The sequence below is a fragment of the Solea solea genome, chromosome 5 (assembly GCF_958295425.1).
Source record: "Solea solea chromosome 5, fSolSol10.1, whole genome shotgun sequence".
Classification (NCBI taxonomy): Eukaryota; Metazoa; Chordata; class Actinopteri; order Pleuronectiformes; family Soleidae; genus Solea; species Solea solea.
The window spans coordinates 3,326,905-3,347,427 of NC_081138.1; the positions used below are offsets into that span (position 1 = coordinate 3,326,905).

The 20,523-nt window shown below is 42.3% G+C and overlaps 1 protein-coding gene across 6 annotated transcripts in view; it reads left to right on the forward strand.

The window, feature by feature from the left end:
* Nucleotides 1-20,523, forward strand: part of tjp1a (tight junction protein 1a) — a 105,503-nt gene that overhangs the window by 78,989 nt on the left and 5,991 nt on the right. For 3 of the 6 annotated variants that reach the window (XM_058630087.1, XM_058630090.1, XM_058630091.1), the window contains exons 4-27: nt 161-285; nt 513-615; nt 840-1,161; nt 1,305-1,408; nt 1,966-2,134; nt 2,283-2,418; nt 5,646-5,785; nt 7,198-7,303; nt 7,397-7,547; nt 8,756-8,864; nt 8,969-9,188; nt 10,117-10,301; nt 10,448-10,543; nt 12,878-12,960; nt 13,369-13,579; nt 14,059-14,159; nt 14,795-15,145; nt 16,035-16,286; nt 17,478-18,314; nt 18,442-18,524; nt 18,710-18,889; nt 18,997-19,103; nt 19,209-19,468; nt 20,350-20,504. In XM_058630087.1, coding sequence (XP_058486070.1) covers nt 161-285; nt 513-615; nt 840-1,161; nt 1,305-1,408; nt 1,966-2,134; nt 2,283-2,418; nt 5,646-5,785; nt 7,198-7,303; nt 7,397-7,547; nt 8,756-8,864; nt 8,969-9,188; nt 10,117-10,301; nt 10,448-10,543; nt 12,878-12,960; nt 13,369-13,579; nt 14,059-14,159; nt 14,795-15,145; nt 16,035-16,286; nt 17,478-18,314; nt 18,442-18,524; nt 18,710-18,889; nt 18,997-19,103; nt 19,209-19,468; nt 20,350-20,504 — 4,586 coding nt within the window. Of the gene's footprint in view, nt 1-160; nt 286-512; nt 616-839; nt 1,162-1,304; nt 1,409-1,965; nt 2,135-2,282; nt 2,419-5,642; nt 5,786-7,197; nt 7,304-7,396; nt 7,548-8,755; nt 8,865-8,968; nt 9,189-10,116; nt 10,302-10,447; nt 10,544-11,042; nt 11,070-12,877; nt 12,961-13,368; nt 13,580-14,058; nt 14,160-14,794; nt 15,146-16,034; nt 16,287-17,477; nt 18,315-18,441; nt 18,525-18,709; nt 18,890-18,996; nt 19,104-19,208; nt 19,469-20,349; nt 20,505-20,523 lie in introns of all 6 variants that reach the window. The other 3 variants (XM_058630085.1, XM_058630088.1, XM_058630086.1) reach the window with 2 other exon arrangements.

The following is a 20,523-nucleotide window of genomic DNA, read 5'->3' on the forward strand; positions in this document are numbered from 1 at the left end:
CCTATCGGAAAATTAGCAAAACAAACCTTGCCAATTCATAGTTTTCTTGTGCTATTCAGTAAATGGCTCAGTATCTTTAAATACTACACAGCCTGCAGAGAGTTTTAACTTTTATTTACAGCAAACCGGGACACGTTTCACTGTGTATTTTTGTGTTTAGGCTCCTGGATTTGGGTTTGGCATTGCCATCTCAGGTGGACGAGACAACCCACATTTCCAGAGTGGAGAGACCTCCATTGTTATATCTGATGTGTTGAAAGGAGGTCCAGCAGAGGGACTTTTACAGTAAGCATTACAACTAAAATGACATATACTTGAATTGTTGTTAATGTTTCATCTTTTGCCCTAAGAAAAGTGTTGTATGGGCAAAGTTATGTTGTCAACACAATGAGTTAAAATGAGATGCTATTTAATTTAATGTCCCGGTTTCATTTTATGCTGTTTTGGCACCAACAATGCAGCATTAGCTAGATTGGTATATGAATTATTAATTTATCACTTCATCTTTTCAGAGAAAATGATCGTGTCGTGATGGTCAATGCTGTGTCTATGGATAACGTAGAGCATGCCTACGCTGTGCAGCAACTCCGGAAGAGTGGCAAGAATGCAAAGATTGTAAGTGCAACAAAGAGTGTGCCCATCTTATTTAGGTTGGAATTCATATGCAGTGACTTCTAATGTTTCACATGATGATTATGGCATTCAGTTGACTTTTAATTTCTCTTCTATGTTTCAATCTTCTGTTGTGGATTGTTTCTGCATTATTTATGATATTGTTTGTGCACGTGGGTCAGGAAATAATGGTCATCTTTTCAAAGTCAAATACTTTTTTTCCCAAGACTATTCGTAGGAAAAGGAAAGTACAGCTCCCCATCTCGCGGCCAGGAGACAGAGAGACAATGTCAGAGCACGAGGAAGAGGAAAGTGATGAGGAGGATGGCTATGATCCCCACACTGGTGGCCAAAGTGCCTATGGAGGCGCAAGCGGGGGCACAGGCACTGGCAGGCGCCAGGATCGCGAGCGTAGCAGCAGCGGCAGGCGGGATCGCAGTGCCTCGCGGGAGAGGAGCGTCTCGCCGCGCTCCGATCGCCGATCACAAGCCTCATCTGCGCCACTCAAACCTGCCAAGATCACGCTCGTCAAGTCCCGCAAAAGTGAAGGTGCGAAACGCGAAGACTGCGATAAACACAACCGTTCTTTGTTTTTTAAGATCCGGAATAAACAAAGAAAGTTTCATTGAGTGTCAGACTGATACATCCATTATTATTTTTAATTTTTTTTTTTTTTTTTTTGCTGAAAGCAGAGTATGGACTCCGACTGGCCAGCCACATCTTCGTGAAGGACATCTCCCCCGAGAGCCTTGCTGCCAGAGATGGAAACATCCATGAGGGAGATGTCGTACTCAAGGTAAGAGAGAAGCATTAGAGAAGACGAGTAAATCACAGTACTGGGGACGTAAACAATCCATAAAGAAAGAAAAAGAAATATTAACTTGATATGAGGAGTGAAATAAGAAGTGTGAGTCATTATTTTTACTGACAGCATTCACTGGTCTGCTGTGGTCACGTGTAAGCTGCTGGAAGTGGCTCAGAGTGAGGTCACAGATCATTAGTATTCACCCTCACTAACAGGCATACCACACATTCCATTGTTCCTCTGAATTTATATTCACCCACTGTGTGGGGACCTTTTTCATGTGTACAATGAATACTTGAATAAAGATAGAATAAAGTTCCATGTCTTAATAGCATGGCACTTGTAAAGTTTATTCAGTCTCTTACTACGTCTCTTTATTTTCTACATGAATGGTTAATGTGAAATAAAACTTTTACAATTTATAATTCCTCTTTGCCTTGTGATGATCCAGTCATATTCAAAAGCACAGTGTGTGCTTCAAAATCCTGCAGTGATGATAATTTGTTGACTCAGACGTTTGGCTGACAATCTCCTCCGCTCCCTGACAGATCAATGGCACAGTCACAGAGAACCTGTCACTGGTCGACGCCAAGAAGCTGATCGAGAGGTCAAAGGGCAAGCTGAAGATGGTGGTGCAGAGAGACGAGCGCGCCACGCTGCTCAACATTCCCGATATGGACGACAGTGTCCCATCAGCTAATAATTCTGACAGAGACGGTGAGACGGCAACACACGCAGCAGTGCCGTGTTGAATCTGTGACTTAAACTGTGACTTTATTTTCTTTATTTATTTTGTCATTTTGACCCCACTCTGATTTATGGTATTGATTAAATGATAACACGTTTTTAATCGTATATTCCACAGACATTTCAGAAATACATTCACTGACATCAGATCATTCCAATCGATCCCACGGGCATGGTAGTCGATCACGTTCACCTGACAGGCCTGAACTATCGGATCATCTCCGTCATTCACCTCGGCAGATCAGCAATGGCAGGTAGGGGGGAACTACGCACACACACACGCACACACACAAATCTGGTGGCATGACACGTGTCACACATGCCACAGTCATGCATCCACTCTCCCAGCACTGCATTATCATATATCATGTTCACACCCTCAGGTTAGCGGGTGCTGTGTAAGCACCTTGCAACACTAATGCATAAATCAATAGTTAAAAGACATGGCATGCATAAAGCATCACACTCCCCATGGAGCCGTCGCTGGGGTTCTGATATTGCTTTGCTCGGGGTCAGGACCAGGAAAGCGACGACGAGTTCATCCTTATTGTGGTGGAATGAGCGCACGTTTAAAGATGTATAGTAGAAAATAAAAAGCCCAAGTGCAAATCTGTCAGTGATGAGTGATGAATATACCTACATTTTTGGTGTTTCAAATTACTGAGCATACTTTAGATATGCTGTTCAAGTTATTTAAATTTCCATGCTCTTTATCCCCCTTTTTTGACACTGCCAGCTGGAGCTTTCAGTAAGTTGTCTTTCTTAGAGTTCAGAGGTTGCATAGATTCCTGTAGCCGGTAAAAGTGTAGATTGCATAAGAGAGCTATAGAAAAACATCAGTGATTATAGTTTCCCTAAATCAGTGTGGTGTGTGTGGACAATGAGCAGCGTAAGCAATTACTGATCTTGGTTGAATGAAAAGGGAAAAATGATTAATTTGTTAACTGTTGAACGCACTGACCAATGCTCATAATGTCATTGGACACAGTGAGTAATGAGGCTCTGTAAATAGTTCACAGTAAACAGTTCTGTTTCATACTTTGACACATGCATGGTTATTGAATCATGGCCTTTAATCCAGGCTGCCTTCAAGCTTTTAATGGATGGGAATTTACTTTCTGGGGGAACTGTCTTCTGTAATCAGACCCCTGTTTCATCATTATTTTATGGACCTTGAGTCATACGCAGAGTGTACAGCCATACTCCAATCAATGCTACGGAGACCTTATGGCCGGATAGAACAATAAGCATAAGTGCTCTTTATTTAGCAGATTTTTTCTCAATATTTTCTTAAATCAAATTTGTAAACATTTCATTGTTCTTGATGAGATAAAAACAATTACTTACATTGCTTGTTTTGCACAGACCCCACACTTCAAACAGATGTTGTAGTAATTAGTTAAGCTGCCCTGGTCGTTAGTTGCCCTGTGACTAGTTTGATCAGTGGTGCTGGAACAATGTGTCCGACTCCAGAGTATAACTATACTTGTTTCAATGCAGGATGAGAGCAGGGTCACTCCTGCCCAGATTACTCTCAATGTAAGTGAATTATACCTCTTTGTGTGTGTCAATTATTTTTTTCTTGTTAAGCAGGACAAATGTGGTTATTTGGATGGTTAACAATAAGCACACAAACTGTAAGAAGACGAGTTGTACCTGTTTTACCTGGCGGGTGTGGTTTAGGGAGAAAGTGAGGAAATAACAGTCTGATGCGCTAGACTGTGATTTAAGGGAATTTTGTTACTATCTCCCAGTTTGGGTGGGGGGGGGCAATAGGAATTTGACATACTTCCCACAGAGCTTTTCTCCAAGCGCAGATGGTCCGCTTAACCTGATTGGCTGTGAGAGCCTGGGGGCATTCTTTTGCCCAGAACATAACGCTGTTCCATAACGCTGATCATCACAAACGGCCGTCGTTCAAAGTGTCTCTCAGCGGCGCTAAAGGCTCCGTGTGTTGTGTTTTCAAGGAGTTAAACTTAATAATCCACTTAATAAGCGTCATGGTTCAAGTTAAAGACACATTTGTCTGAGTAGTTATTTTTATTTTCAGCTGTTGTTTATATGTTTAACTCAGATTATTAGCTGAAAATTGTTTTGTTTTGTTTTCCCCTTTTGATGCATTGTTTTATGCAAAATGACGATGAACGTGTGTGGGTCTGAAATTACTAGGGTGAGAGTGGGATTGTGGTGTGACTGCACCATATCTGTCATTGTTTGTTGATATCCATGGAGCCGCATCTCTTCCACTCCTTCAGTTTGTCTCTCTCAATCTCTTTTACCTGTGAGAACATCCAAACGAGGAGAATCAACAAAGGCTTCTGTCCAATGGTGTTTTGTCAGCGTGAAGCCTTTTTTTAGAGCCCATCCTGCTGCAAGGAGCAGCAGATTTAGGCCAGAACACTCTCACTCACTCCTATCTCATTCTGTCTCTTGCTCTGTGTCTTTGTCTCCCTTTTCCTTACTGTATCACACTCTTTTCCCATTCATCCATTACAAACACAGTGTCTGTCTCTCTCTCTCTCTCTCTCTGCCGTTACAATCCAGTTATTTCTCCTCTGGCAGTACCATTCATTTAACCTTATATCTCCACAAAAAAACCCTCACACTAGTCTCTCTGGTGCTGACATGTAAAAGTGCACAGATCAGATTAATGTTCAGTATAAAAACGTAATTTTAGTGAGACTAGCAGGGATTCATAAAAGGCAGCAGCTGAGCAGCTAACATTAATCAAATGTGGAGGGGTTGATTCACTGTCTCTGCGTTTTTACTACGCTACATAGCATTTTTACTCTCCAGGAGCGAAATGAAAGATTGGGACATGGACGAGTCGTCTGAGTTTGTGGTACAGTCTGCACCTTCACATTCTTTTACAAAAGCTTCTGAGTACAGCTCAAGTGCTCTGCCAGCAGGCAGTCATGTGACCAGACTGGAATTCAACCATTGTTTTAAGCAGCAGTCCTTTCTACTATGTCGGACAGAGTGTACTACATGCACACACACACACGCACAGTTAAACCTTGTTTATTTTATCCAGGTTAAACAGGAAGTACAACTGAAAAGCATCCCGGCTTAAAAGTTTATGTTGGGAGACGTGTTCCTTTTTCTTTCTCTGCCTGTGTGCTTTTATTGGAAACATTACTGTATGGTCAGTGGAAATGGGAGTTTATATCAGTCTCATAACTTGGAAATTAAAACGTTTATAGATCCTTTCTCCTCCAGTGGAGCTTAAACTATTATCAGTGTCTGGCCGGGAAATTGCTTTGCTATTGAATATCTGCATAGACTCTAGGGGATTTAAATGAAACGATAGAAAAGGGAAGATAAAATGAATTAGTGGGGGAAATAAAGAGAAACGTCATCCTTACTTTAATGGTTATTGTCTTCCAGTTTTAAGTCCATGTGCCTTTATGACCTAATTCATGTCCCGAGCCGTGCTAGTATGTTTGATTTTTACATTTTTCATCCTATTTCTTTTCAGCAGCCATCGAAGTCGCGATGAGGAGCGTGTTTCTAAACCAGGGGCCTTGTCCACACCAGTCAAAAGCTCTGATGATGGAGTCATGTCACAGGCCAGCGACCAGGCCAGTTCCAGAGATGACAAGTCGTTACCCCCACTGCCTGGTACGGTACTCTACCCTACTTCCTACTCCCTACTTTATCATGAGGGATTAGTGTGCAGTTTTCAGTGCACGTATATTTACAGTAGAAAATAGGGATGCACCGATATGACTATTTCCACCGATACCGATATCCGATATTAATATTGCTGCTATGGCCGATAACCGATATTTACCGATATCGATATATGTTTTTTAAAAAAAGTTTCTGAGATGATAAAAGTTTGTACAGAATGAAAATCATGCAAGCTGAATTTTTGAATGTCTTTCTTTATTTTCAAAACATGTTTTACCTCCAAATAACAAGGTCACATAAGACACAAGTAACCAACTACAAGTAAAGGTTTTTAGAAACCTTTACCACTTGTAGCAAGTGTGTAACTAAATTAAAGTACAGTTTAACTCCCTCAACTCACTAAACTCCTGTGAGAAAGTTTGGATCATAAATTACAAACATGAACATAAATAAAAATAATACCCTGCCAAAGTTACTGTAACCGAGATAAGGGCGTCTATACTGGGTACGTAAATAAAGTCAACAACCCTTCCTCCCGGCAACAACAACCGCGCCACTTCCCTTCACAATAAAACTACACAACAGATATGAGAAACAATACCTGACGAGCTCTACTAAGAGCTGCCATAATTAAAAAAAACATGTTAAAATACTTTATCAAACTTGCCAGTATTCATGGCAACCAGATATTTATTCAATTGCAAAACATCGGAAAAGTAGCGCCGACTTGGCAGGTTGTTGCGGGGTTCAATATGCGCTATCAACCGTCGGAACCCTCGGCTGGTCGTCAAGAGCAATCATTTCCATTACCTTGATCGTTATTGCCCTGGCCACTGTCTTCCTTTGGTCGAGTCCCAGCTGCGCTGCTTTCTTTTTGTCTGCTGCCTAATGTTACTAGCGTTAGCTTCCTGCCGTTGTTTGTGTACTTCTGGGTGGCGGTTTTTCAAATGACATGATCAAATTTGTGGTATTGAATGACTTGACGCGGAACCCTCCTCGCATTACCTCGACTTTGCAAGTGTTGCATAATGCTTTTCGCGTATCTTCTATTGACACCCTGAAAAATCGCCCACACCGCTGACATTCTCTCTCCTCCACACACACACACACACACACCTTGTGCTGCGCTTGCATCACTGACGCTGTCCCCTTCCCGACACACATACACAAACGGCAATTAGACGGGTATAAACATCGGTTGTTAAAATCGGCGCAGTTTTACTCATTACACCGATGCCGATATGTTAAAAAATGACGAACATCGGCCGATACCAATATTAATGCCGATATATCGTGCATCCCAAGTAGAAAATAACCAGTGAACTGAATTCAGCTCAGCACAGTGTGTATATGTTTTCTTAGAAGTGTTATTTTACGTACTGTGCTTGTGTTTGTTGCAGAACCAAAGCCAGTTTATGCACAGCCTGGTCAGCCTGACGTGGACCTGCCTGTCAGCCCCTCAGACGCCCCAGTTCCCAGCGCCGCTCATGATGACAGTATTCTCAGGTAAATACCTTAGATGCCTCATCATTAGTCAGTTAAGATATTTTTAAAGCATTCATTCGTCAATTAAATCCGTTTGCTTGTGTTCTCCTGCAGGCCGAGTATGAAGCTGGTCAAGTTCAAGAAGGGAGAGAGTGTCGGTCTGAGGTTAGCAGGAGGGAACGATGTAGGAATATTTGTGGCAGGAGTTTTGGAGGACAGTCCTGCTGCCAAGGAGGGACTCGAGGAGGGAGACCAGATTCTCAGGGTATGCTACAATCCAGCACTCAAACATGTCAGTTATTTAATGAAGTCATGCAAGTCACTGCTCTGTAGAGTGAATGGAACCTGAACCGGGTCTGTTTTCCTGCACAATTAAAGTGCTTAAAGAAAAGCATCTCCTCATCATATCTATCATATGTGTGTCTTTAAAACATGGACAAAAGCAGTGGGAGTTTCTCATCAACTAGGGTTGCAAGTGTCATTATTGACTGCAGTCAGTGGTCATGTAAATCAATTCTTAAGTCTTAAGTTTTCTGAGTTCATGACTGTTTTTTTCACATGTATGAAAGAAAGTGGGAAGAACATCTGGTGTTATTGTCAAAAGAGACAAGTCAGCTGCCCACGGATCATCGGCGTCGAAACAATGCGATTCTATGAAAGTAATAGTTTTCATTCTGTGTAAAGAGATCTTGGGAATACAATACAATGTATCCGTCAGTCCATTAGTCATTCCCAGGCCGTGCCTCGTATCAAAACACAATAGATACCGTTTGTACACACTGACCCCAGAACAGTCGACTGTCTGTTTCGCTGAATACTAGACTAACATTGTTGATGGGATGATTGAAGCCCCCTTGATGTCAGCGTTGGATGCATTCTGACATGTACGTCGTCCGAGGATCACACCTGCTGGAGATGTTCTCGTCTGTAGTTCAGCTTGTACTCTGCAACAGAGGCCGAGTGTGTTGCACAGTACAAGCTGACATATTTACACAGTGAAATGATGAATTGTATTTATCTGGTTGTCTTATCTCCTTTCTTTATGTACAGATGTCTCACATATCCCCCACTTGTTGGTTTAGTTTTTGCCTGCGTGTGTTCTTCTCGCTTACATATCTTTGAGACTTCCAAGACATTGTTTTCCATCTTTAGGCTGTTTTCCTTTGGCCGTGGTGTTCTTGTGTAGATAAAGACATTAAGCCCTCCTGTTTCTGGGAAGGATAAAGGTGTCTTTCAGATGTTTCGTGACTCAATGCATGTGTGTCTGCTCCCCCCGCTGCCCCTCACACAGAGTCAATAAACAGCACTTGTTGTTTTTGGGACAGCAGCAGGAGATGAGGTGGAGGCTTTCTTGGGGGTGGAGTGGGAATACAACTCCCTACTCCCTTTCTTTAAGTCAAAAAACCTGGACAAATGTGTGCTTTTATTTGGGTTAAAGCATTTAATGAAAGTGAAACTCTTTGCCACTTGTAGGTGAACAATGTGGACTTTGCTAACATCATCCGGGAGGAGGCTGTGCTGTTTTTGCTCGATCTCCCTAAAGGAGAAGAAGTCACTATTCTGGCTCAGAAGAAAAAGGATGGTGGGTGACAGCAGTGTGTTGTTAATAGTGTAAACACATGAGGTATTAAGTGTAAAAAAAAGTAGCTGTATTCATCCCTGGGTTGTTTTCTTTTATGCCTGCAGTGTATCGCAGAATCGTGGAATCAGACGTGGGCGACTCCTTTTACATTCGGACACATTTTGAGTACGAGAAAGAGTCACCGTACGGCCTGAGCTTTAACAAGGGCGAGGTGTTCCGCGTAGTAGACACACTCTACAATGGAAAACTGGGTTCCTGGCTCGCGATCCGGATTGGCAAGAACCATCACGAGGTGGAGAGAGGCATCATCCCAAACAAGAATAGGTAAAAGTTTCAGGTCGCACCTTTTATACCCGTATAGCTTGTTTAGGCACTTCATAAATGGACAAGGGTGGGACCAGAGTAAGAAATCAAGGAATGCACAGTACACGGTCTTTCTACCAAACTCTTTTAATGAGATATATCTGGCTATCTCCATTTAAATCTGTCAGATTTTAGTGTGTGAAGGTTCTGCTTCATTGAAGCAAAAGTGATAAACCTTTCCTTTCTCTGAGATCAACTAGATGTTTTTGAGTCTAGATGATTTCCATTATTCATTTGTTGAATCTGCTGTTTTATTTATCCCAAAAATTTCCTGCAATGCGTCTGAAAACTGTCTCTCTCTCTCTCTATAATAGTAATAAACTAAAGCGTCTTTATGGTAGGCTAAATTTAACACATCCCACGTGTCACGTAAAATGGTTTACAGCGATCTACTGTGTGAGGTTTGCAAGGACTTTCTGAGGTCTGTGTGTCTGAAGATATGAAATGCACTGTACATCACGGTGTAGCCAACGGCCATTGTTTTATCGAAGCCTGTCTCAGCAGCCTTGAACAGGCTCCAGCAGTGTTTACACAGATTCCTTACTCTCTCCTGCTGGCAGAAAAGGCAGTGTTTTTATCGTGGGCCACAATAGGTGCTATGAAGTAATAATAATAATGTCTGTCTCAGCTTTTTAGCCAGGTTAAACATCCCGTAGTTGATATTCCTTTAAGATATAAAACATTCAGATTTTAAAATATTTTTAGTAATAATATTGCTTTTCAAAAACTCAGTACTTCAAAGGAACACAGTTATTATCCAAAGCCACTAAGAATGTGCTCTTCACCTCTGTAGGCTCATTTTTCATTGAATGATGAATTCCTGAACTCCTGAACTTGGTGGGTTGCAGTGTCCAAATGAGCTTGTTCCTCCTCTCTCTTCTCTATGCAGAGCTGAACAGTTATCCAGTGTGCAGTACACCCTCCCCAAAACACCAGGGGGCGACAGAGCCGACTTCTGGAGATTCCGAGGACTGCGAAGTTCCAAGAGGAACCTGCGAAAGAGCAGGGAGGACCTGTCGGCCCAGCCTGTTCAAACCAAGTTCCCCGCTTATGAGCGGGTGGTGCTGAGGGAAGGTAAGTGACCAGTTGGCCCAAGTAGAACACTGATTTAATGCCTGTGAGGTTGAGTGACCTGATGCAGAAAAGATATTTAGATATAGACAATTAGGCGGTTTGGCCTCGCTATGGTGTGTGTTTACTATGTCGTTTTTCTTGTGCAGCTGGGTTCCTAAGACCAGTGGTTATCTTTGGACCAATAGCAGATGTGGCCAGAGAGAAACTGGCCAGACAGGAACCTGACGTTTTTGAACTAGCAAGTAAGTAATAAAGTACAATCTGTTGTGACGATCGTGTATTAGTGGTGTCCCGCCGCGTCTTGTATTGATCATCTTTTATGCATCACATATTGCCTAAGGTATGGGCTGTTAAACTTCCCATCAAATATTTACGGCATTGGTCAGTATCCAATTGACGCCGAAATCACTGTTGAGTCTGGGCGTCTTGTTATGCACCGTGAAATCCACATGGAGCTGCACACGCCCGTGACACAATCTGTATCGAGTGTGAGGTTATGTCGAGGTTTTAATCCATAGACAAGGAACATAAGATATTTGTCATTTATTTTAGCAGATCTGTTTATGTTTGTTTTTCTGTTTACTCTCTTATTCATCTTTTATGTGATGTGTATTTTTTGAATTTCAGTACAAGAACATACGCAACCCATAACAATTCATTCCATTCTTTTTGATTGTTTTTGCATAACTGCAGTGATACTTTGACAAATATATATATTGTATAACTGTATTTTCTTTTCAGAAACACAGAAACAACAAGGAGGGGAAAGTATGTCACTTAGTGCATCAATTTTTCTTTCTTTTATTTGACTCATTGAATGGCAGATAATCTATAAACTAGTGTCTGGTGGCTAGTTGCCTATTCTTTAGACAATAGCCATTGTCTGGTTAACGTTTGTGGGGGAATAACACTCGATTTAGCAATTTCCATTAGTAGTCACTATTGACAGCAGTTAACACTCCTATCTGTCTATTTTAACACAACTAAATCACAGGAGACAAAGAAATGTAATATCACGCTGACTTTTGCTCTGTAAACATTCACGATTTATCATCTGAAGATCAAACCCAAGAAGTTGCGCTTGTGAGACGTGTCAGTGTGATATGCCTCTAGAAGAGGCGAGTAAATGTTAATGAATACAAAATAGAAATGGTGATCTAGCGTTAAATCCAGTGGTAATCCCCTTCTTACTGCCGGTTGCATTATATAGAATGACAACAGCAACACAGCATGTTAAAGCTGTGTCGTTTTAGAATGACATAAAGATGTGTGCAAAAACTGTAATAATGGAAACATTACAATCTTTTTACCTACAAAAACCAGTCATTTTGACTTTATGTACACATTTTAATGGACATTTACACCTTTCCCTCATAATTTGCTCACCAGTTATGCCACACTTAAAGAATTAAGTAATATTAAATCTAAATGCCTGTAGATGCCAAGTCTTTTAAAATCTAAGTATTGAAGTACATCCAATATTAAGAACTAGTGAAGCAGCTTTGGAAACTATAAAAAGTAACCACCATACATTATTTTAACCCTTATGTTACCAGGAAAAACATCACCTCTATAAAATGGTCCTGGCCAAGACAGGCAGCAGGTTACTGACAATTTACAGGAGCGTTAAAATTCATAATTTTCATAAAATAGTTCTTCTAAAAGAATAAATACAGTATTATAAACGATCAAAAGACACCATTAAATTGTCAGCATTCAGTGATCAAAGATGGCATAGTCAGCAGAGTCAGATTTAGTACATACTGTTGCTGTCAATGGTTTGCGTCCGTGTCTGTCCTCATGTCATTGGCAGCGACAGAAGTCTAAAGAAATTCAAGATCGTATAAATGTAGAAAAACAGAAATGACAACAAAACCCATTAAGCGATAGCATTGTTGCGCATGCTTGAACCTCTGCATGCATTGCTGCATTTGTCTTTTCTTGATAAACCTTCTTTGATAGACAAGGCCAGGTTTTTTTTCTTTTTTTACAAAGATCCTAGTAGAATATCTAAAGTCAAGCTTTGAGTCATGACTTCACTGACTGTCCTTTTTGAACCTTGTGTTTCTAGGCAGGAAATCATTGCTTATCTTCATCTGAATCATAACCCCCCCCCCCACACACACACAAACACACACACATCCTTGCTTAAATCCCAGAGGCTTACAGTGACACTGTATTTCCTATTAAACCTAAATTACCCTTTGCTCTTGTATGTGCATATTTCATTTCAGCATTTCTTGCATAACACGTTTTCTGCACCACAAATAATACTGACACATGCACACATTGATTATACACTGAATTTAATTTCCTTTTAAAGCTTCTCAAAGTACCTAATGACTACTGCATGGATTGGCTGCTGTTCTCATTTTGACTGTATTATCTAGCTGTTTTTTCATAAACGTACACTTGTCCTCTCCTGTGCGGAGATTATCATTCCGTAATTGAAGCTCTATTTATGGGAGTCGACAACTGCACGCCAGTAGGATGCATAATTGGCGCACAGCGTGTTTTATTGTTGTTTGTGTCTCGTGCTGACGTGATGCAACTCACTCTCCGTTTCTCCTCCACAGAGAGTGAACCCAGAGACGCAGGGAAGGACCAGAAAAACTCTGGCATCATTCGCTTGCACACCATTAAACAGATCATTGATCAGGTAAGTGTGTATAGATATTGATATTAAAGATAAAGGTGTGAACAAACATCCTCTGGCAGGTTTTTCTGGGCTTAAAGATCATGACAGTGAGTCCAAATAAAATGCACAACTCACTGCTGCCCCCTGGTGTACCACTCTCTTTAATACCATCCATCCATCGCTTTATCCTGCACCGCGGGGGTGCTGTGCGTCTCTTTAATACCAATATATGTTTATGCTTCTTAATTATTTTAATGTCTAATGGAGACTGATGAGCTAATGGTTCAAGATTTTATACAAATACAAAATGATTAAGGTGCTGGTCAAGTCTTCAGCTAAAATCTAACAGAAGGTTAAAGTATTATACATGAAAGATAAGCACATTAACACACATTTGTGTGTTTTCTTCTTTGTTTTCTGTGCATAAAGGACAAGCACGCCGTGCTGGACATCACCCCTAATGCAGTGGACCGTCTGAATTATGCTCAGTGGTATCCCATCGTGGTCTTCCTCAACCCAGACACCAAACAGGGCGTCAAGAACATGAGGACCCGCCTCTGCCCCGAGTCCAGGAAGAGCGCCAGGAAGCTTTACGACCGAGCTCTCAAATTAAGAAAAAACAACCACCACCTCTTCACCAGTGAGTCCGGGGAAGGAGGGTGAAGGGAGGAAAAGCTTAGGGATTAAATCTGGGGAACCCCTGGTGGGGAGGGAATATTTGGATGGTGTGAATGAGAGAGATTTCACAGTGACACGTTTCACAGGCTGCTGACAATCGACTGCTGTAGTTGTAGTAACTGTTGTGTCGAGGCCCTGAAAGCTGGTCAAGCACTGGCCGTTTCCACTTCCCCATCACAGCCTGCACTCTTCCTCTCCGAGGATGACACTGGATACACACGGCAGAAAAACTATACACATGGCTCCTTTAAATGACATGTTTTGTGAATTTGATTTCCAAAGCCATAGATGACAGTTAGTTAGTTAACAAACACGATGCCAACCACGTCAAAGTATGATGCTATGTTTGGATACAATTGCTCGTTGAATTATTGTGATTGTAATTGTGTAATTGAGATGGTTATTTAATTCTCCTTTGCTCCTCCCTCTTTGTGTGTTCAGCAACCATTAACTTGAACAGCATGAATGATGGTTGGTTTGGATCTCTGAAAGAAATAATCCAGCAGCAGCAGAACCAGCTGGTGTGGGTTTCAGAGGGCAAGGTAAGTTAAAAAAAGAGAGAAAAGATTGTGTTTCCTCAATTAAATGGGAGTCATTTGGGAGGCCATGTTGATAAATGAAGGATTTACATTGGTTAGCTCCAACTAACCATTATTTTCACAATTGATTAATCTCTTGATCATCATCTCGATTAATCGTTTGGTCCATAAAATGTCATAAAATGTTGATTAATCGTCGATTTGTGTTTGTCAAACCTGGAAATGATGATGATCTCAAATGTCTCGTTTTGTCCACAAACCAAAATGATTCAGATTTAATGATTTGTTTTAATTTTTATTTGGACCAAAGAAACCAGAAAATGTTCACGTTTAAGAAGCTGAAACAATCAGAAATCTTGTTTTAATAGTGAAAAAAGCTTCAAACTGATTCATCGATTATCAAAATAGTTGACGATTAATTTAGTAATCAATTATTTGAGTAATTGTTTCGGCTCTACATAGTATCCTTTGACCAATGAATACATTTATTAATTAACATTGAAATATAACTAAAGGTCGCCCGTTAAAACAAGCCTGCTTTAACTAATGTCCTGTTACCTTCTGAAGTTGTGGTAAATCAAGGCTTGAGCCACTATTTTAGGAATAACGGTACCATGTCTTACTTCCTTCTTTCTCAGGCTGATGGAGCAACTGAGGATGACCTGGACATTCACGATGACCGCCTGTCGTACTTGTCTGCACCTGGTAGTGAGTATTCCATGTACAGCACCGACAGCCGCCACACCTCCGACTATGAGGACACGGACACGGAGGGCGGCGCCTACACCGACCAGGAGCTGGACGAAACGCTGAACGACGACGTGGGCCCACCCACCGAGCCTGCCATCACCCGCTCCTCGGAGCCCGTCCGCGAGGACCCACCCGTCATCCAGGAGCCCCCCGGCTACGCCGGCTACCAGCCCACAGTGCAGCCAGACCCCCTGAACCGCATCGACCCGGCCGGGTTCAAGGCAGCAGTGCCGCAGCAGGTAGCGTTTCTGAGAGCTGTACGTCTCCCCTGTTGTCTGGAGGACGTGGTGTGCGTTAGAAGGGTTTTCTGGAAGCGCTATTGAAGGCTCTTTTTAAATCTTTTAATCAATTATTCTCTCTATCTACAAAACAGTATCAAAACAATACCACTAACGTTTGTGGTCAGGTATTTATGGCAACATATAAATATATATATATCTATATTTATTATATTATCTATGCGATCTATTTTCCTCTAAATGTTTGTTGACTAATGTTTCTGTGTTTTTTATTTTTTGAAACATAAACGAACAGTTTTCCAGTACTTAATCTTGTACCCTGTGTTACAACAAGCTGTCTTTGCAGCTGTGACTGTTGCTGATGTCGATCAGAAAAGAAAAACTTGTTTGTCCACGTGTGTGTAACAGTACTCACCTATGTGCACTTCTCCACTTTGTTTTACCTGTGATTTGGACTGTGAACGTACGACACCAGAAAGTATTATGTGCATGTTGGAACCGCGTGTTTAATCCAGTGTACCTGTGAAATGTATTTATTAATACCCGATTGGCTATTGTGACACGCAAATCTAAGTATTTGTCATCCCTAAAATGTGTTAATGAACATAAAATACTAATAATTGTATTGTAACCCGTAGTATTAAAATTACAGTAGTATTCTATAACAATGTAAACTTGTCCTGCTGATAATTCCTACCACCTAACATGCCAGTGGTCGATCTATAGCTACCGGTGATGTGACGTCACGTTGTTAGATTATCAGTGTAAGCTCATTGCACAAGTGAGGAGCAGAGCGATGTAGAGGGGCTTTGAAGGTAGTAGCACTTGTTAGTACTGCACCGTAAGTGTATCAGCGCGTGTTATTAAACATTTCTGAACCACTTCACAGAAAGCAGAAGCCGCTGCTGTCCCTAGCATCCCCCAGCAGCCTGAGCCCCTGGCTGAGACATTGCCCCCTGCTGTCGACGTTACTGTAAAAACTGTAGGGGGTCTGAGCCCTGACGAGGCTCCTGCAGCTCCCCTCAGGCAGCCAAGCCCCAACCCAGAGGCTGGCTCGCTTAGGAGGCCCACACCTGAGCTAGCCCGTCACACCGTCACACCAGAACCTCTACTGTCTGGACTGGCCAGTTCTGAACCAAAGGTATCCATCTGACATTCTGCGGATGCTCCGTGACTCAGCTCGGCTCAGCTCAGCTCATCTCGGTCTGACCTGGCTATTCTCCTGTGCTGCTGCTGCTGCTGCTGCTGCTTCCTGTCTACCTACCTCCTGTTGCCATGCTTCTCTCTCTCTCTCTCTTCTCCTGCCTTGCATGTGTGCTGACCGAAGTGTTGCCCAGAAGAGACAAACGTGTGCGTGTGTGATGGTGTGTATGTGAATGCACGAACAACAATGTGAGCAAATGATAGTTAACAACAGTGGGTTTGGAGGAGATGGCCGCTCCTGATGGCGCCTCCTTGTAGAAGAGCCGTGGAAATCCTGCAGCTCTCACTGTTGCTTATCGCCCCTGCATGGCTGCAAACATGTTTGCCTCATTTCTCTGTTAACCCATAGAAGTAGATCTGTATGTGCTTTATTTATTTATTTATTTATTTATTGATATATTTATTTGTTGGTTTTGTTTTATTGTGAAAGTAGCCAGTAATTATCCAGCCATTTTGTTTACTTTTTGACATCAAGTTGTGGTCGAGTAACGACGACCAATTACAGACAAATGCTTTTGATATTTGGCAGTGAATAATTAATGGTTACTTCTGAAATACGAGGATTTAAATTTGACTCTTGAACAACTCGTATGTGCTTGTAAATATTGTGGATGTTCAATTTGCATTTATAGCCGCATCAAGACAGCGGGTGACATTTTTCCTTGTGTATGCAGCGCATTGTACAAAGTTAACTTCTTTAATTACTTCACTACTTAATTGCTTTTTCACATTTTGTCAGGGAAGATAAAAGCACTGAAAAGGGACAATGGAAAAATGAAACCTGTTGTTTTGTTGTATTATTTTGAACCAACATTGTTGTTGTTTTTTTGTTAATTTATATCAGTGTTTTATTTGGAGTCGCCGTGGCACATTGTGATGTTTTTCAGTAACATTGAATGTCTGTTTGCTTCAATATTATGTGACCAGTAACCCCTTCCTCTCAGTTTCTCTATTTCAGGTCTTTCCCTTCTTGTTTTTCACTTTTGCACTTAATTTCAGGGACTCGTTTTAATATTTCCAATCTTTTAACTGACTTTCTCATGTGCTGAAACATATTTTTCATATCTCTGCAGTGTGTAAAGTGGAGTTAATAACGTCAGTCTCTGCTTTGTATTTTTTCCCCCGGTAGATGTTCCAAAAGGATCCGTACAACACTGACAACACCGGGAGAATCAGTCACAGTATGAAGCCCGCGACGTTCAACCCTCAGCAGGGATATCACCCTGACCAGCAGCCGTACAGAGATTACGACCATCCTCCCAATCGCTATGATGTCAGCAGCAGTGGAGTCAGCAGCGGGGGTGGTTACCCAGAACCAAAATATCGCAATTATGACTCTAACCTCCCCTACGAGAACAGTGTGCCTCACTACGACCAGCAACAGTGGAGCCCCTACGGCCAGCCGCACTCTACTGCCAATTCCCAGAGCTACGATCCCCGTTTGCCGTACGGCGAAGGACCCGACTCCCAGTACACCCCTCCTCTTCGCTACGACGAGCCTCCACCTCAGCAGGGATTCGACGGACGGCCTCGCTACGGCAAACCGAGCGCTCCGGGACCTGTACGTTATGATGAGCCTCTGCCTCCTGCTCCAGGGCCTGACCTGCACTATGACCAGGATTCCCACCTGACTCCATACCCCTCTGCTGCCCGCTCCCCGGACCCTGCTGCCCAGCGGCCGAGCTATAACCAGGGACCAGCACCGCAGCATAAAGGCTACAAAACTCAGCACTATGACCCTACGCCTGTGAACTCTGAAACCAGCGTCACACCTCCTCCCAGAGTAGAGAACCCCTCCCCCTCCCCCGTGGACGCTCCGAAGCCTGCACCTCTCAGAGACGAGAGGCGGGAGGACGATCCCGCCATGAAGCCACAGTCGGTCCTGACGAGGGTCAAGATGTTTGAGAACAAGCGCTCTGTGTCCGTGGACCGAGCCAGAGATGCAGGAGAGTCATCTGCGAACAAGGTAAACTGTTAATCGCTCATATTTACAAGTTTACAAGATGGGGCAAGATGGAGGCAACTGTGGCGACCCCTAAAGTGAGAAGCTGAAATAATCATACTTACCACTTTCATTGCTTTTTCTCCTACAGGCAGCTGATGTACCCTTGAAATCAGGCGGAGTAATCCCCAAAGCAAATTCACTGAGCAACCTGGATCAAGAGAAGACCTATAGGTAACACCATGCATCAGCAAAGCTTGTTTATTTTTCTCTCACCTTGATTTTTCAGAGTGATATAGGGATTTATGTTTACATCATTATAACATATGTATTCAAAGTTAATCCCTTATTTAAGTCATTTCTCATGTAATCTTCCTCCTTTCCTGCCATGCCCTGCATTTTTATCCACACCAACCCAGAGCTCCAGAGCCACAGAAGCCTCAGTCCACAGTAGCGGATGATATTGTGCGCTCCAACCACGACAACCCCGACGAGGAGGAGGACTACTACAGGAAGCAGCTGTCTTACTTTGACCGCCTCCAAACTGGCCCCAACAAACCCCAGCCACAAGCACAACAAACGACCTTCAACTATTCCAGGTGAGAATCTGAATATTACGTGCCATGGAACAGAAAGTTAGATAGTGACTTTATTCCCTGCAATTTGAACTAACTTGTTAACCAACGCCTTTGGTCATGTGATACAGGACGGAGACGGTGGAGAAACCAAGTCCAGTGGAGAAAAAATTCGAGCCTGTTCCTCAGGTGACGCCGACCCTGCCGCCAGCCACACTGCCCAAACCCTCAACTGAAGGTAACATACATGAAAATATCAATATCAGAGACGGTGTGTGTCGTATGTACTAACATTTCACGACAACAGCTCACTTACTGAACTCTTTGTTTGACCGTTCCACAGCCAAGCCTCCAGCGCGGGAAGACACTGTTCAGAGCAACTTCCTGCCTCATAAGAGTTTTCCCGAGAAGTCCCCGGTGAACGGCAACAGTGAACAGCCTCCCAAAGCAGTCACGAGCAGCGGGGCTCCACCAGCATCCAGCTACAACCGCTTCACCCCCAAGCCCTTCACCACCTCTGCCCGGCCTTTTGCCCGCATGTTCGACAGTCCCAAATTCAACCACAACCTTTTGCCCAATGACAAGCCTGACACTGCTCCAAAGGTAAGCAGTCTGAAGGCACTGGACATTTTAGTTTAGGTTTGATCTCATTTAAATAATGATAGTGGTGTACATAATTAACCATAATATAAAAAAAAACAAGGACTAATTTTTATATGCAAATTTAACAGAAACAACAAAAGAAGCTAATTCAACAGAACATTTCTCCATAATAGGTTCAGGTTTGATGATATATTGATACATTATTCCACATCTTACACAATTTCATTGCCGTTTTGATTTCAATAATTTTTATTTTTTGTTTTTTTGAAGCCAGTGTCAGGATTTCGGCACAATTCAGTAAAATATTTTTATTTCTGTTGTGATTAAAATGTTTATGTCGACACACACAATGTTAAAATCCAATTTTAAACACAACAGTGATACAAAACGTCATTCATAAATCCACTACAGTAATACAGTATATCATATAAAAGCCCTAAGAAACACTTGATCTAAAAATGAAAAACATGCAAACCTAGAACCATGGTTCAGATTTCTGTTTGAACTTGCTCAGCTTTTCTGTTCTCAACCAATCACAGCCGTGAATTCTGATGCACTTTTGGACTTGAGTCAAAGTCTGTGGTGAGCTAATAGAAGATAAATGGACACTTAATTGACACATTTCCTTCCTAAAAAGAAAAGATGTTTATTCGGCGATTACAGTAATTAATGTAATAAAAGCCTCCATTTCAGCGGGCAAACTGCCAAAACTATTGTGCCACAGCGTCGATACACTCAGACATGGCTGATGCAAATATTTCTTTCCAAGACTATTAAAAAGACATTATGAAGGTCGAGATAATCTCTGTCTGGACATCTCTGGTGTTTAGATATGCAGTGCATGTAGTTGTTGACACCTTTTTTTTTTTTGTTTGAAACAGGGTCCGATAATCACCTCAGTGAAGCCTCAGATTCCTCCACAGCCCCAGAACACAGATCAAGACAGCGGCGTGGACACGTTCACGCGCACCATCGAGCACCGCCCCAAATACCAGAACAACAACATCAACGCTGTGCCCAAGGCCATTCCTGTGAGGTAAGCTTCTCAAGTCCCA